Below are 19,016 nucleotides of genomic sequence, written 5' to 3' on the forward strand. Positions count from 1 at the left end.
CTTTCACTAAGATCATGGAAATACAAATCACCTGATGCAGTTAAAAAGACAGTACGAGGGTGATCATACGTCAACAGTTGCAACATGATTGCAACCTTTCGTTATTAATCTTGCGTATATTCAAATATGATGGCATAAATTAACATTTATTAGAGTGTTGTAAATATTCTAGTGTGTTGTAAACACGCCTACTGTAACACGTGTGTCTCGAGAATTTTTTATCATTCTTTCTGTTCTTTCCTATTGATTGCGAACTAGTTAGTAATGCAAATTAGTAAAACACTCTTCCAGTTAAAAATTTTAGATTTTACTATTTTATACTTGAATTTGATAAATTACTGTTGCGATATAGGAAGGATGTTGTGTCACGGTTCGGCTTCATTTTATTTTCAACATCCTATAATGCCAGATAAATAAGCAATAAATAAATAGAAAGCAGCAATAAAAACTATATCTTTTCAAATCAAAAATGTAGCCTTTATTTTAAAAGATACTTTTCTAACTCTGTTCTTACTTTTAAAATACAATTGTCATATACAAGTATACAATGCTATAATTATAATGAAACACATTTAATCATTTACTTGTTACGAGCGCATTTATGACAAAGGAACATGTTTCTTTAAATGTAATTTATCGATTTGCAGTTGTTTAATCGTTTACGTAAAACATGTTTTTACGCGATACAAGCCATTTTAATCGCATATCTCATTAATGGTTACTATTCTCAATTACATTGAGATAACTTAATGATCACTAATGTCTTAGATATTTCTTAAGTAATATATATTATGTAACGAGTAGAAGGTGTAAATGATGGAAAACAATAATGCAGAAGAATTCATAATAACATATATTCTATATAACACAATACTTACATAGGTATGTCTATGTATATATTTTTTTGAATTAGTATATATTTATATATATAATATAGGTAATAATTGATCATTATTATATATATATAATATATACGTAATAATTAATAAAATATAATGTTTAATAATATTAGTCGTATATGACTATAATATATTATTATCTCGTTTTTTATCATCGTCATCGTCGTCGTCGTCGATCGATTAACTACTTTCTACCATTTATATTAATTCTTTCTATATATAATAACAATGATCTCAAAAGGCTTATACAATATTCGGCTAGCGTATGGATAGCTTGAGATTTCTTATTTGTCGTTAAATATTTATGTTTTTTCTTATAGTACACATGGTAAATCCATTTTTCGAACCTTACAATTTCATTCTTTTTTTTATTTATCTGTGCTTAATCCTACTTTGCAAATACATTTTCACTGTCATCACTGCATTATGTTCGATACAATATGAATACAATTTTAAATACAGCTTTTCTGTTTGAAGCGCTCTTTTAACACACCTATGTCGGTGTTTACGATCATTTTGCTTCTGCAAAGTATCTTTATCGATGTTTTCAAGGATCGATTGTTTCCATTTCTTTACAGACACATTAAGTAGTACAGTCCATGCAACCAATCAGTATATACTTGATGTAATAACCGAAATCTTTCTTTCTTTTTCTTTTTTTTTTTGTATTGGAACAATTGTATCCAAGTAATTTTTTCATCCTGAATCATAAATTAAGAAAATACGAAATCCGTAATTAAAGTATAAAATACGGTATTCCAGTGTAAAATTGATTAAACATGTTATATAATACTTTATGAATTCGAAAGAATCGAACTTCACGATACTGTGTTTAGAGGTTTGATTATACCCTGTCACAAAATTGCGTGTTCGAAATGTCAATGGAAACGAAGATAGAGGGAAGGTGAGCGAGAGACAGACACAACGATACATAATTAACTGGTTCAATTCAATTGCAAATAGCGAAATGTAATGATTAGATAATAAGTCAAAATATTTTGTAGTTTGTTGTTTAAATTCTTCATCGTTTGTCTTATCCATCTCGAGATATTAAATCGTTAATGCGTAACGTGTGTCTTCAATAAATACATCGTGAACATGTAAAGCAACGAGCTTGCATTGTTCACACAGGTCCACGAATGAACGTTCACTGAATAGAGAGGTAATGACGACGTTAACGATGAAGTTACTGGATGTATGAAATGTAACTCGCTTTCTATACTCGTGATTGTTTCGATAACCACATGGTGATTGCAAAAGTGACAAAAAAGAGGTGTTTTGCGCGTAACATTTTGCTACGCGCGCAATTGTTCCGTAATTTTGGGTTAGGCCCGTTGCTGCAAGAGAAAAAGTTGTATTATCGAAACGAACGTGTTCGTGTGTTTCCAGTGTGTGTTATAATTCGTCGGTAGAGCTTATTATCGACGGAAACACACGGTGCAATCGGTTACTTTAGCCCGGGTAACAAAAACGATTCGTCGAACAATGCATGCCGTAGGTGTTCCAGCAGGCATGAAAGGCCATATCGGGCGATGCGATTTAGCGACGCCAATGCACCGCTGTTCGTCTCTCGTTCTTTGTGCTAGATTTCGTTGACACGCGTCGGAAAGAGGGCGTGTATAAAAACACAGGACACCTATTGCTATATTAGTGTATTGCAAATACAGGTTTTTGACCCCTGTGTATTGTTGGATTGGTCAACTTGTTGTGACGCTGATAATTCGCTATCATAACAAATATCTATGTGCGATATTTTCACCGTCGACTCACGATTCACGAATTATCTTCGTCTTCATTTCTTTTCTTCGTTTTATTATTCTTCAAATTGAACGACCGTGTGTAGAGAACATTTCTTAAAAATGGCTTTGCGTTTAAATATTTGTACAATAGTATCGGATAGTGTTATTTAAAAAAAACGTCGTAAGACGAGCGTGTGTATACCTCTATATATGTATGTATGTATGTAGGAGTATACAAGCACAGGAGTCATTTTGACAACGTACTTTCTACATCGTTATCTACGATCCGCTCAGCTGATCACAACGAACATGTATGTACGTTGAATCGGATCGAGTTATGAGCATTCTCAGTATCGGATCGATGTTCTCTTCGATAATATTCACTATTTTGGAAACGCGTCTCGATCGTATCGAACGAACATAATTATTGCGCGAAGATGACAATTCGTTTCAGGGTATCATTTGTACGCCCAGTTTTCGATACCCTATAATCCGATCCTGATATGCTTTATTATCTAATCCCGCGTGTGCAACGTTGGAGACCAAAACAGTCTCAGCGGACACACCGCGAAGATAAAACAGTCTTTGCGTAAAAGGAGTCTTCGTATGCGTGGCGCGCGTCGATGTTACGTATCTTAATATTTATTATCTAATAAAACAAATGAAATTCGCTGCCGTCTATTATCTAATTAGTAACGCGTTGGCGATGTGCACTCGAATATGTGCCTTAGTTCCTTGGTATGAACCACGCTTTTTTGGTCTTCGACGCGCGAAGAACGCGGACAAAAATTCTCAAACATAACCTTTTAAAACATTATATATCCTGGAATAATATGTACGAATTACATAGGGTAGTACATCAGAAATTAGAATACTTTCTTCACTGTTAAAGATACGAAAAAATGTAAAAAGTAAAAATTATGTTCAATCGTTACTCGACACATGTATGTTATGAAATACAATATCTTGAATTTATGGTTGTATTACAAAAAAAAAAAATTGTTAAACCTATGTAATTTGTAAAAGAATATGGTACTTCTCAAAAAAAAAAAATTGTTATTTATCTCAAAAGATGTCTGAATTTTGATTTACCTACATTTTTTCGTATCTGCAATGGAAAAGGAAATACTTGCATAATTAGGTGTGTCATTTCTGACAGATCACCTTGTATACATTACCAGTGCTACCAGCGACAGATATACCACTATCTCGTTATATCACTGATTAAGTGATACACGCCGAGAAAAAGCTTCATCCTATACCAATACTAATAATTAATGATTATGTTTTCTTTTCCTAAAGCAATCCATATCACACTGCAGATTCTTACTTTATAGTACGTCTAATAATATCGAAAATTTCGTTGCGTTTCCTATAATTTCTTTCTTCAGATATCTATAAATATTGCTAACGATTACTGCAACTACTTTATCGATACAGTACTACGAATCCAAGAAACTGTTTACGATTAGTAGAAAGATGGTATTCAAGATTTTTGTTAATTACTAAACACGTTTCTATGATCGTGTATGTGCGTGTTCGTGTATTAAGAGTGGGTATAGTGACGGGTTCGACGGATTATTAAATACAGTCGCGACAAGTAATTAAGAGCAGCATTTTCAGCAAGCACAAACGAATGAAACTTCAATGGACTGTCGATTGATCGATTAGGGGCACTGTACTCTCTGATATTGACCTGTTCGAATCGGTGTACATACTTAATTTGTGCTCGTAGAAAATTCATCGAAGCTTCATCTCTAAACACTTTCCATTATACATATTTTATTTTCTTTCTCTTTTATTAATTTTTTCGTTTTATGTACAATGCCTAACGTACAACGAAGTAACCTGAAATTTTATTAAATTTTTATAATATTATTCGGGTAAAATATATATAATTTTGTTAATGTAAAGAATGTTAATTGCTAGTAAATTTATGGAATTAAATAAATTCTTAGAGAAAAGTTTTGTAGGATTTAATATTTCTTATTCTTTTTTTCTATCTAGTATATTAATTCATAATCTAACATCGCAGATATCGATCATGCTTAAAATACAGAAAGATCGTTGGACAGAATCACTTTAAAAATTCGATCGATCAAGGATACACGCCTTTAAATTTCGAAAAGAATTTCACAAAGTGGCTTAGAAACTTTTATTTGGCCGGGTGAATGTCCGAAGCTGCGATTATGTCTCATTATGGCACGAGTAAAAGCACACAGCGACAAAATTTCCCTCCACACGTATATTCGCCTTCTTTTGTCGTTCTGATAGATTATAAATGTACATATGTATATACGCATACTTTTTGAGCAAAAAAATAAATATTATGCGATATATAATTGAAAGACCTTAGTCAGTCGAAATAAGAATTAGTGATACTCTAGTCACTAAATTATTTACATTACTATCACAATGCAATATTAAAATTAATAATACACAGCTAAATGTTTCAATATATCGTCTCTATTATTGCCGATATAGAAACGGAACTACTTAATAGATAAAATAATCTAGAAAAAACAAAACGTCGACTAAAAATTTTTGAATTTTTCAATACTCTCTGTATACTGAAAAAAAAATATATATATCAATTATTAAATTTTTAAAATCTAATAATAATTATTCATTTTCATTCACTCAATTATTAATAAATTATTCAAACCTACTAACACGATAATTTTCATTCGTTACTTCTCTTTCTTAATTTACTATTAAATTTACTATTTATTGAAAGAACTGTTAATAATACGTAAAAACAAAGTTCAAACTTTTGAAAAATGATCACCAGAATATAATTTATTTAATACTATACATACATATATGTGTATTTTGCACTGTTTACGCGATCGATGCATAGATTTTTACGCGTTATAATTTACTTTAATAAACACGATAACTCTGTTTTTGCCACTTGACTATTCATGTAAATGTATCGTGCGATGGCATGTACCTACGTGTCAACGAAAAAAAATTGCAACTTAATGTTGGAAGTATGGAAAGTATGAATTAATAAGTCAATGCGACTTTTTTTTACCGGTTAGTTTATTACCGGGAGAGTCGAACAATAAAATTTACACTTCAATGAAATTCCATCTTTCTTATTTCATGTATGACTCCTTTCACGGATGATATATGTTTGAATCGTTCAGGCGTTGTATAATGTGACATAACCACAGCAGCTTTTACGTTAACCTATGACACTATATTTTTTTTTTTCTCGATAAATAGTAGCTTCTGCAGCGATATACGGATGTAAATATTTGATAAGAGTCGCTGGTTGCACGCCGTGCCAGCCCTCTTTCGGATCTTGTGGTCAATTGTATAATACGTCTTGGATAGCTGGATAGCCTAATCCATTGTTATACATATTGATGCACGGAGTATTGCATAATACTAACAAGTTCCTTATAACGCGTCGATAAGAATCTCGCGCATCTTTTTCTTCCCTTTCCTTTTTCCTTTCCTCTGACATTCACACGATCGTTACCGATAGTAATGCTAATTAATAGCTTGTTCTTTTTTTTGTTAGAAATGATGATAATGACGATGACGATGGAAATAATAATAATCAATAAAAATGAATAATTAATAATGGTAATAATATAATATAATATAATATAATTATAATTATAATATAATATAATATATAATAATATATATAATATAATATAATATAATAATATATAATATAATATACTATTAATAATATGTCTTTGCTTTGTGCGATCGACCAAGTGCAAACGCTGTCTAAAAGGCGGCCAGCGGCAAAAGGGATTCCGCTTTGATTGATTCGAAATCAATTTATAAATACGCCTCGCCTTCTGCCCCGCGTCGGTCAGCGACGATTTTAATAAACAGGTACATGCAATGAATTTTCCTCGCACTTGCGAAGTTGTCGCCGCTTTAATATCCAGCATGCGTGTGTGTAATGTAATATGTTTACCGTGTTTGTGTGTGTGAACGGCGCCCCCGGTCGACCGCACGATCAAAAATTGCATTTCATTAAATCGATATGAGATCGTTTTGGTATGATAATCCCGGCCATTTAATTTCTCTGCGACTTTTGTTGTTTCTTTCCCATCCGAATCTCGGCGATCGTACTGGGACACACCAGAGCCCATGGATTGATTATCCGGAGCGATCGCTGTCTCTGCTGTCATTCAATATAGGATTTTGATCGCCCCTAATTGGCTCGCTTGTCGAATCGATCGAATGTTCGGTTAATACGCGCGCGGACTATGCTCGGCTATCGCGGCCGTACAGTGTTGCCAACGGGGCGATGGGACTCTTTTTACACGGCCATTTCAGCTGTCACTGCGCGAGATCTCAACGATACATCGGTCCGCGAGAGACGAATTGCGAGCATCGTGCAAAGAAAATCCACCGATTCGACCGGAATCGATCGTCCGATCGAATCACCGTACATACGTCCATTCTGGCAACACTGTAGACGCGAGAACGACGTTTTCTTTTTCTCCTAATCATTCATATTGTCGTTGGAGGATAGTCGGCAGAAAATGATCGGGCCCAGGTTTTCGTTCCCGGGGTTTGAACGTTTTCAGGCGATCTATTAAATGCGATTACATATATTTTACAATAATAACGAATCGAGTTCACGACTCGATGCAACGAATTCGACTAAGTAATATTGACGTTTACTTCGCGAGGAGATACGTATGAAATATATTTTCAGTACCTATCGGCTGGCCACTTTGATCGAAACGGGAGAAGGGCAACCAGTACGACGAACGGTGATCGCGAAGATACGCGTCTATCGTTTAAACGAGTCGTCCCGCTTTTTTCCGGAACACATTTGCTTCGATCAAAACGGCCTCACCGTTGTTTCCGTATATGAAATAAACCTGAGGTATCTTTAAGTCTGTAAAGCTTCCGTTACGAAACTTTTAAGTTCTCGTTCTCGTTCCGTTCTCATCGCGTTTAAATGTTTCTCTTTCGCGTTAAATGTCCATCTTTTTTGCTTTTTTTCTACAAACATACCTTTGTTATTCTTTGTTATTTTTCGGTTTTTTTTCTGTTTTTTATACTTTTTTTTCTTCGAATTTTTATTTTAAGATAAAAGTACCAGAGAATATTTGGCATTTCAGATGGCACAATCGTTCAACCTTGTACTGTGAGTATCCACGTTAGTGCCTTTACTTGAATTCCCGCCAAAATTCTCTTTTCGCTTCTGACACTTCTCCACGCAAGAAATGATCCAGCGTCAGTTTGTTCGAACTCCTTTCTCTGTTCAAAGGCATAACGGTAAAATCAAGTTTTTCCTTTCTGGATGATACTCGTTCGTTTAGGACAATGTTTCCGTTTCTTCTACACGGATACGAGAGAAATTAAAATTTCGTCTGACTTGTGCCGAATAATACTACATACTTCGCTCGTTGTAAAAGATCGATCTATCAAAATTTCTATAAATTTCAAAAAATTGTGGGACCGCGGGGTACGTGTATTCTCTATACATGTATAAAAAATAAAAATAATGCCAAAAACAAAAAAAAAAAGTAATTATTCACGTAACGTGCTAAAAATATCGGTATCGCTGCTTAAAACTTGAATAAAAATTAAGATATCAGAGTGTGCAGGCTGTGCCTTAAAAATGTCTTAACAAAAAAAAAAAAAAAAAAAAATAATTAATACTTCTTTGATATTAAACATACGTAAAAATGTGTTAAATATACACAATATTCGTCTATAAAAAGAAAGTTTAAGTTAAAAGATTTTTGTCTAAGGTTTTGTGTAAAAAATTCTTAATCGCATAATATATCAATGTTGTACTATTAATAATAATGAAAAAATATTTTGTAGAAAAAGAAATTTTACAAAATTTTCAATATAACGTTCTAATTTCGTTGCCTCCGATATTTTTCCATTTCTTTTTAACGATCAATAATCAAGGGCTCCAATTTTTCAAAACACCCCTTGTGTTCCTTCCACTCGTAGCATTATTCGGCGTTCTACTGTGGTTTTCCGGAAAAGTATGCCGATTTAAATCGTACGGCTGAAAAACCATTTTGGTTCGGTAATTTTGATTTAAAAGAAGGAACCTATTTGGACGGCAATTACTTTCTATCCTATGCACGCTCGCGGTTTGTTCACGCAAGCTTGCACTCAATTCGCGACTCTCATTTCCTATTTTTTCTTCACTTATTTGTTCCTTGACATTCATTCCGCAAACTAGTTCACGAGGAATCATTCTCCATTCAGAATGTTCCTACGAAATCTTTCTTTGTAAAATCGTAACGATTCAATGATCTTAATCATTTCTTTTTTTCTAGGATCAGCGGGCATAAGTTCTTGCGTTCGATCGAGCACAGTGACATCGACTAATACTTTATGCAGTTCTAATTCGTCTATGAAGTTTTATTCTCAGGAAATTCACTGGGACTCGATACGAAGACCACGGGTGAAAAACACGATAATACGACAGCATTTCCCGTATTTTCTATAGAGTAATTTTTTAATTCGATACAGTGTCGATCGATTCTATATGAAAATTATCTTATCGTTTAATTTTGGGATTAAAAATGTGTTTTATCGTAGACTTTGACGACATTTTAAGTTAATATTATTCGTTTCTTATAAAAACATTGTGAATTTATCATCTGTTTGCAAAAGGCGGATTATTTAAACTGCTTCATATTGAAAAGATCAAATTAAAAGTGAGAAAATTAACGAAGATGGGACCTGTGGTATTTTCGCCACGCGGCCTTCGTATTGTTATGTGTCCGCTACTAGTCAAACCGATCGAAGAAACAAAAGAAAATAGATTTTTGCTAAGTACGTAGATAATGTATCTAGTATTAAAAAGAGAAGAGAAAGAAATAGAAAAACTATTTCGCAAGATTTATACATTCCTCGTGGTACAATAATGACGAACTGTGTTTAAGCGACTTGTTCTCGACGAAGAGAATCCTGAATTCCACAGATCGATTGAAATTCGGTAAACACGATCGGAGATACGACGGCGTCTTTGGTTCGGAAAATACATGATTCTATGTGCCAGTAGGCGTGTGTCGCGAGAAAACGTAATGTATCGCCACGATAATAATATAATTGGTCTGATTTCGTGATTCTTCTTTTTCTCCGCGGAATTTGACACGGTTTTGCAAAAAAAAGAACTCCGTAATTGACACTTCTCCTCCCTTGTTTTTCTTTCTTTTTTTTCCTTTTTTTAATGTTTATTTGCCCGACGAATCTCTTAATCTCAAGTAACGTTAACGTGTTAAAACGGGCATATATATATGTATATACCTACAACGTTAATATACATATAACTATTATATATAGATATATATATTAAATATCGATACACGATTCGACAGTGATATAAACCGTAAAATTATGCGAGCAAACAAAGATAAAACATGTGTGTGAGGAGAAAAAACATCGTCGCGCGATTAAATTGTACTAGAAAAATGAGCATCGATTAACACGATGGAAGTAGTCTCCTCTCCGTAAATACGAATTAAAACAGAGAGGGAAAGAAACGAACGGACGTTAAATATATACCTACAGTCTTTAAAATACCCTTTGAATTTTTTCGTTTCGGTGCTCGTTAAAAAAAAAAAAAAAAAAGGAACGAGACGCTGGTCTCGTTAACAGAAACGAGTAACAACGGTCCTAATAATATCAATAATTACGGATAAACTAATGTCAAAGAATGTTTAAATTAGTCGACGAGACAACAACGAAATCTATCGCTACGTTTCGAAGCAACCTCTTCCAAAGCGAACATAATATCGTCGTCAAGAGGCTTGATGCGTACGAGTTCACCCGTGTATCACGTCGCAAAATTTATGGAGATCAAATGATTTCTTTCTTTTTTCTCTCTATGTGTGTTCCTTTTTTCCCTTTTCTTTTTTACTCTTTATTCTATTATCGTCTTTTTCGATAACCGAAAAAGATGATTCGTATATAAGTTACGCGCGAGTCGTGCGAACGATCGAAAGCGAGAAGGGAGCACATTTGACGATGTTGGTTTAAAGTAGAAGCGTCCCGCGATAGACAGACAAAGAAGTTGCTAAACGTTAAAAATCTGCCTCACAAATTTTATATGTTTCATTTATCTTTTTCCATTGTTCTACATACACGTATATATATGTGTGTGTGTGTGTATATATATATATATATATATATATATATATATATATATATATATATATATACTTAATATATCAATATATATATACACACACACACACACACATATATATATATACGCATTTATACACATATGTATATGATCAGAAAACAAGATCTTGCAAAGAGAATCTTGCTGCTAGGGTACAATCGATCGATCGATTCAACTGCGAAGCCTATCTATCTATACCGAAATTTCGTGCATGCAGCTTCATATTCTTATTATTCGTTTTCCTTCTATCGGCGAACACGGTCTTAGGTCGTCGAGAGGAGGCTAGCAAGCAGCCTGAGCCTGACACACACGATGTTATCTTCGTGGTGTGTGTGCGTGTGTGTATTTTTTCGTATACGAAGCGCTAAACGATATTTTAATCGTTTTCCTTCGTTTTTATACCTCCTATTTTTGTTTATTTTTTCGTATAATTTTTTATTCGTTTCATTGAATTACTTTTTAATCTGGCAGTATAATAATTGGTGTATAAAATTTTGCTTCCGCGCGTTTGCCCTCCTTTCTTTTTCTTGCGTTTTTAAACCATTACCTTATCGACACGTCGTATTATTCTTGTCGCTTTTTGTCTACCCATCGTCATCCCAATAAAATTCGTGCCTAATTTGTAGTATCGGCCCACGGTGATTCGCCTAATTAATTCGATAAAATTTCGAGAAAAAATATCACAATTGCCTGTAGGTTCGCGGCGAATCTTCGTTCTAGACATGCCCGCCTGCGTCCTTCAAGGAAGAACAATCGTTCAAATCGAATATTCGATTTGTTTTCACGGTCTTCCGTTCGTCCGGAACGCGCGTCGCGTACGTCCCCCACGCTATATTACATACGACAGAGAAATTATACTATATCGACTCCCCACGAAACGTGCCATTCGCAAACGAATATTTCATGTTTTAGCTAAAGCCACGAAACGCGAGATTTTTTACGCGAGTCGATAAATTGATACGAAGCGAACCGCGCGAATATTCGTTTATTGGCAATATACTTAAATGACTCGCAGCGAATACAAAATCCACGAATCATAAATTTGCGGATTTACCAAATTTTAAAAGCAACAGTCTCGAGCAACGAGAATGAAACGTTCATTATGCCAATAAATATATTCCTTCATACATATTCATAGAATAAATATTAAAAATTTCAAGGCGATCGTTATTCTCTTTCGATTAAATATTTCGATGCAACTATTGCCGGTTTAAAAAGATTCCGTTCCCAATCATCTTTCTGGACAGTATGCGCGTTAATTTCGAATATTCGTTCGTTTCGTCTCGCATCAATTCCAAAACCGCCTGAAATGATCTTACGCGAATATACGTTCGATAATATTTCTAAAGATCAGCGATCAATATTCGTTGACGAATACGCGTATGCGAGCGCACGCGAGGGGCCACCGTGAGGCAAACGGACGAATAATCGGCCGAACAATCGAACGGCCACGATGTGGGACACGTACGAGTGACACACGGACCCACGGGGACTCTCTTTTTCTGCGAGGATAGCGTGACGACCATCGACATCCCTCGAGAAGGCAAGCCGAGAGAGCCCAGCGAGGAAATGGAGCCTAGACGCTCTCGTCGGATGAAGGAAGACCTATTGTAATGACCTAAGAGTCGGTTCGGGAACCAGCACGTATTTTCAGAGGCACGCGTGCTCATCCGTACGATTCTTGAGTCGCGTGTCCCTTTTCTTTCCTTTTTTTTTTTTTCTTTACCTAACGAATCACGGAAAGATTCTTTTTTTTTCTTTTAAAATTCTTGTTTTTTGGCGAACCGGAAGCGAGGTCATGTTCCGAGCCCTCTTACATTCCATCAGAGACAGGAAGAGAAAAAAGACTACATAGAGGTAACAAAGAGAAAGAATGGAGAAAGAGAGACAGAGAGGGCGCGACAGTCTAAGGACGCCTCGTCCCGTACGCCAATTATTCGCTATCTACTAATCAAAATCCCTTATTACGCCTAAAAAGACCCTGACGGAGTTTGCCAAGTGCTAGACGAGAGCGATAAGATATCGTTCGACGATCGGTCAACGATCTATTTCTATTTCTTTTTTCCTTTCGTTACAACGTACACTCGATTTTCTTCTTCTCCGCTCTACCATCGTTCGACAACGCAATATATATCTGTGTATTTTAGACCAAGTTAGACACGATTCTTTCCTTTACGATTCTATATCCTTTTTTTTACCACGTAGTAAACAAACGCGTGATCGGTCCTTCTAACCACCCGCCATCCGTCATGGGATTGACGTATCTTTCTTGACCCGTGCTCCTCTCATTGCCTCGTTTCCATAAAAGAGGGAAGCGAGAAGAACGGCGAGGAAACACGACGGGTTTAGCGAGAAGAATAAGAAGAAAAAACAGGAAGAAGTGGTGTTTCGCTGCTCGATATTAGCCGCGCTGAACATCACAGACCACACAGAGATCGTTCTTCGATCTTCGGCGCCTTCTTCTTTTTTTCTCGAATCTATTTATATATGGATCCGGTCGAACGGTTCTGGAAGATGGTGGACGATACTGCAGGATACGTCTTCGCTGTCCCGTGACCATGATACAACGCGAACCACGCGAGAGAAAAACGCGCTTTCATCGCGCGTGTATCAAGCGAGCGGTCATCATCGTCGCGACAACAACAACGTCACAATTGATGACGATGACGACGACGACGACCGTTCGTAACTTGATTTGTTAGAACTCGTGGCTGTCTGTAACTGTTCGACTGTTGTGGAAATTTGCAATTGTTGTTTGCTGGCAGTTGGCGAGAAGTTTAACGTAGCATTGGCAAACTCTGGGGTCGGCTCGGCGACGGTCTCCGCCCGCGGACATACGAACGGGGCGGCCGCTTGGCCTAGTCGCCGAAACGGCTGCAGGCCTTCTTCCATTTGCATTGTGTGCACCATTGGTCACGATGCTCCATACCGTAGACCTTGCGGCATTTCTTCGTCTCACCGCGGATCCGCCGCGGCGACGACGGCATCTTGCCGGTAGACACCGTCAACAGGCCCATGTTCTGCTGATACGCCTGGAACGGCCGGGGAGACAACTTTATGTGCTTGATCGGTGTACCCTGTTTTGTCAAAACAGAAACCAAATTTTAGAAATCGCACGAGGAAGGGCTTTTGTAATTTGGTTCTTTCTACGTTTGGACTACGGTTGGACTACGTTTATTTGGCTCGTTTGCATTTACTGATTTATCAACTAACGTAATCTTGATCGATAATACACGGCGTGTATGAAAACGAAAGAACTTTTTTTCTTTATGGTTTCCAGGCTTTTGGGAAAAGAAACAACCGTTTATTCAGCCAAACCATGTTTCTCAAAAATTACTCCATTATAAGATCGTGAATTTATTAGCATGCTCGAACTACCACAATAAACGTGTCCAAGTTCGAATCAACACGAATGTAATGCGACGTACCGGCGATTGCGAAATGGTGAACGCAGTGTTCCGTTCTCTGATGCCCATCATCACGTTTTCTGTGCTGGTAGTGGCAGAGGTGGCCTCCAAACGGAGCTGTTTCTGGTATTCCGGATCTTCGTGCGGAGGCCTGGCCATGTCTCGATGTGACATCGTTGGCGGAGAGCTCATGTGATCGACCGCCACCTCTTGATAATAAAATTCTTCCTCATGGTCAGAGATGTCGTCGTCTTCCTCGTTATCGTAACCATTCGACTTTTTCGGCCTGAAAAATATGCGTGATTGTCGTTAAACGCGCCTATATCAGCGCGTGCGAAACGTATACGCAATCTGCTCGCGCGTGAACGAAAACGATCTACTCGTCCCGATGTTCATGAAGTCTGGCATGTCCAGTAGTTTTATCTTATCGCTTGGTTCAGGGTTAATGCTTGGATGACGAAGGCTTTGAAAAATTATACTCGCGGCGATAGATACCGGGCCGTTTCAAGTTTGGGTAATGTAAGTTGGGAAATAGCGCAGATGTGGTGAATATAGGATTGTTTCAAGTTAACAAATAAGATAAATGGTTTATCTAAAGATGAAAGATATCGTATCTCTTTTCTGATTGCAATTGGACGAAGATGTTAGAAGAAAAGATAAATAATCGAAAGGGTATAGATATAGATCTTGCAGATAGCCTGTGACCATATTCACGAAACGAGGATTAATCGTCGCGCACACGAGTTCGTGCAACAGACGCGATAAAATATAGCGCGGTGTGGCGAGAGCTCGTTAGATTTTCACGAGACTTGTTGCGTCTTACGGTACTACGCTTAAACTTACCCCAAGTGTGATTGACGCACGTGCTCCTCGATAAGCGCCACGGTTGCTTTGATTTCCAGGCAACCTGGCCAAGTGCATTTGAACACTATCGCTGCGTTCGCCTGAAATCAAAACGATCGAATAGATTTATCATCTGTTAGTTTCTACGTTAATATAGTTCATACTGTGTCAGAAGAATAACAGTAATAGTTTCAAATGTTAGACCGATGATAGGAATGTTGAATTGCTAAATACGAAGATGATTGAACGTTAAAGCGATAGCGTTTTTAGTATCTATCGCATATCTTTTTCCTCGTAGAGAAAGAATTCGATTTATCTAGAGCGAAGAGAATTTATTAATACGTCAATTAGCGTTGTTGCGTGGAATTGTTCATTGCAGATCCGTTCGAGACTCCAACACACTATATTGAAAATGCAACGTTTCGAAAATGTTCGAACCAAGCCAAATTTCACGATTAATTCAGAAATTTATACGGCTGTAAATGCAAAGTTGGGAAAAATTTGAATCCACTTCGGATCCGCGAGCAAAACTCATCAACTCGCGAAACGCGAATTTCAGACAAATTCAGTCGGTGTTAATTTCATATGATTTTCAAACAGTCTGAATCGTAGTGCCGAAATATTCGGTGAAGGATTTCAGACGTCCTCTAACGACGTCTCACGGTCCGTCGACGAAAGCGGCGTAGCGTGAATCGTACGTATATCGCGCGAAGCGCAGTGGCGCACGGGCGAAAATCGATGCGCGGCAGTCGGCGCGTACGCTGCGCGCCACGTTTCTTTGTTTATATCGGGCCGGCAGCTCAGTGCCGGCGCGATCACGTGCTATTGATCCAGGAACGATACACCGCTTGGTCGAGCCACGCGGTCGTGCTATGATCGTGCCGCGATCCTCCTTTCAACCGTTTCACGCGGTTCTGTCTGCCGCACGCAACGCAACAGACGCGAAATCATGATTATGCCGCTTTGTTTTCCAGAGAGTCGGCCGTTTCGAGATGCGAGACGATTGGAAATTGACGATGCAAGCACGCGTGGTGATGCAGATATGGAATTCTTTATATCGTGGAACGTGTCGTTTTATGCTTATAATTTGGGGTTAGGTTTCGGGGAAATGTAGGAATCGCGGATACACGAGAGGTTTACGTGATTATTTAATTTGTTGGGTTTTGTGTTTAATCGGTAGGTTTAAGGTTATTAGTTTTACGATTATTCTGTTTGTTTTACGATTAGCCAAATATGCTACCTAACATTCTTCAAGAATCTCTAAATCTTCCAATTTACGAAAGGCGGTTGTCAGCATGAAATTCCACATCAATAATTCTTCACAGAATAAATAATAATTACACGCGTTGTGTTTCATACTCGTCCACTTCAATTTCCTATATACTTTTTTATCGAAACTCAGGAAGAAAGAAGAACTCCAACTTGTCCAGTAAATAATAAAAAAAGATAATGATAGAAGACATTCTAAAGCTACGTTCGTTGAATGTATCGATCTTTCCTGCATTTAGTTAAACATAACGTCAGGAATACGAAATCAGAACAGTTCCATTATTCCGAAAACGAATGATCTACGAAGCCACGAAACTTCGTGTATATAAATCTTTCGGTTTCAATAATTCAACTACCAACTTTCTTTCCTTGCGCATCTTATCTCTTAATTAAACGCTTAAACTATCGGTAATGCATATTCGAAGTAATGTAGCGAAAAACAATGTTTTGAATGTAAATTAAGAGATTTATTGTTCGCGAGCGAGATTATACCACGGTTGGCAAAAAGGTGACGGAACACACGTCTTAATTTATCTTGCGTAATTACATGTTAGATGTTAACGAAATACGCTTGACTCTTATAACAAGATATCCATAAGAATGTTCGTATGCAAATGTTCGCTGTAGAAAAGGGAGAATGTTTTATGTGTCTATGACAGTGTCAGCTGAAAATTTCGACACGATTCGTGACTGACATTGGCTGCGCCTCCAGGCATACTCAAATCACGAAAGGTTAAAAGCGAAGGACGCCGCGAGTGGCGACACTTTGAGCAACGCTTTGGACGATTAAAACCGTGTTCTACGGTGCGTGGGTCATCAATGATCCACAAATTTCAGTCGATATATACATCTTACATAAAGGTTCCCTGCTCTTCCCTTAGTATTGCAAGTGTGATTCTATAAAATTAAATATTAAATAACACTCCTGAATATAGATAACGCTGCTGGAGAGTGACAAATATAGCCAGATACGACATTATAGTACACTTGCATTGGAATCGAATAGCGATAAGAGAACATAGCAACATATATCTCCGTGACAGTTACTTCTCAAGGACTCGTTTCTTGTACGCCAAGAAGTACACGTGTAACAAAGATACTTAACAATGGAACTATTAAACTCGTAAATTAATAAATGCACAATCGAAAAATATATTTGCAACGAGTTTGTGCCAGGTTTACAAATTGTAACTCTTGATACAAATCTAATACGGTGAACACTGTAAGATTTTATTGCCACATGTAGTACAATAGAAGATTTGCAGATAAAGAGATTTCACGATATCGTCATTGATGATAAGTAAAATGCTTTTAATTTCACAAAATAGGGATACAGAAAATTAAAATTAAATTTACACGTAAAATATCTTTACACGTTTCCAACATGTCTAACTTCAGATTTACAATAATTCTAGTTACAAATATGTCGCGTGGATTCTACAAAAAGAATATTATTTGCTCTAGCACAGTTGCAATTATCATTTACTGCTATTGTTACTTTTCCCTGAACTAACTCGGAAACTAAACCTTAACAACACGCTGGAAACCCCTACAGTTACACAAAGCTTCAAAGTCAATACCGTCAAGCATAAATGGCCGACGCGACAGTTGACGAGTTTAAAACTCGCCATTAATATCGCATTAGAAAAAGAGAACAAACTTTTTCCATCGTAGAAATTGACATCGTAAAAAATATCGTGAACGCGGTTGAGGCTCGATGACGCGGATCTCCCCTCCGTTTATCGAATGAGTCATACGGAAAACGTGTTGTACCGGTGTATCTCGGTTTTCAAAGTTCCATAAAACAGGAAAAGAATCGCTCGAGAAAAGCTGCTCTCGGTTCTTCAAGGACCTTTCTGTTCGTGACATCACCTCTGAAACGGTACACGCGGCCAGCGGCGTATACACGGCGTAGCATAGGCATCGCCGAGGTCACAGACCTTCTATGCCGGTTGGCAGGCAATGTTTTCCCTTTGCTTTGCCTTGCCTTGCCTTGCTTTGCCTCGTACCGAAGAAGTCAGCGTCGATTCTTTCCCCTCTTACGCGCGTCGACTTTCAGTTACGTTCGTTAATAATTACGAATAGAGGCTGTCCATATCGATGAACGTGTAGTATCATTACGTCTACGCATACATCTAATGTAGATATGATGCAAACAGACTTTCTAAAATATCCTCCGATCTTTGTATCACATAATCGTTCGACCAGTTTCGTTTCCAAAAAAAGAAACGGTGGTCTGTAAAGCGTGTACGGTAATACGCGGTAGTATACGCTATATACACACGAGGCTGTGTTAACAGGTTGCATCGAGTGCAACGCGGTGCACAATACGACCGATGTAATTGGTCACGGTCCGTTCCATTGGCGAGATGATCCAAAAGAAGCACCGTGAGTCGAAGAAAGAGAGATGTAAATCTCGCCAGTTGAAGAGAAAGACGATCTTCTTCGGTGTTGCTCTGGATGGTGTGGCGGTCTTTTCAGTGAGCCAGGGATAAGTAAGCAAGCTGGCAGGGTTGCCGAGTTCGCTAGGCGAGTGGTCTTGTCCGTGGGTGCATCGCGCGCCGCGATACCATGTTGCCGGTAGTATAGATAGATAGATGGGGATGCACGCGGCTCCGCTTGGATCGGACCACGCCGGGGCCATCTACCCTAGGGCTTCAGGCTCGTTTACGCGACGACCTCCTCTCCTTCCCTTCTTTCCCTGCATCGTGCA

The 19,016-nt window shown here is 37.6% G+C and overlaps 1 protein-coding gene across 2 annotated transcripts in view; it reads right to left on the reverse strand.

Annotated features, from left to right (window-relative positions):
- Positions 1-9,796: 9,796 nt before the first annotated feature.
- Positions 9,797-19,016, reverse strand: part of LOC132905697 (zinc finger protein 395) — a 92,309-nt gene continuing 83,089 nt past the window's right edge. For both annotated transcript variants that reach the window (XM_060957278.1, XM_060957277.1), the window contains 4 exons: positions 15,035-15,135; positions 14,213-14,477; positions 10,845-13,861; positions 9,797-10,733 (listed from right to left, as the gene is read on the reverse strand). In XM_060957278.1, the coding sequence (XP_060813261.1) occupies positions 13,643-13,861; positions 14,213-14,477; positions 15,035-15,135 (585 nt within the window). In that variant the 3' untranslated portion in view covers positions 9,797-10,733; positions 10,845-13,642. The remainder of the gene's footprint in view (positions 10,734-10,844; positions 13,862-14,212; positions 14,478-15,034; positions 15,136-19,016) is intronic.

Source organism: Bombus pascuorum, chromosome 3, assembly GCF_905332965.1.
Source record: "Bombus pascuorum chromosome 3, iyBomPasc1.1, whole genome shotgun sequence".
NCBI lineage: Eukaryota > Metazoa > Arthropoda > Insecta > Hymenoptera > Apidae > Bombus > Bombus pascuorum.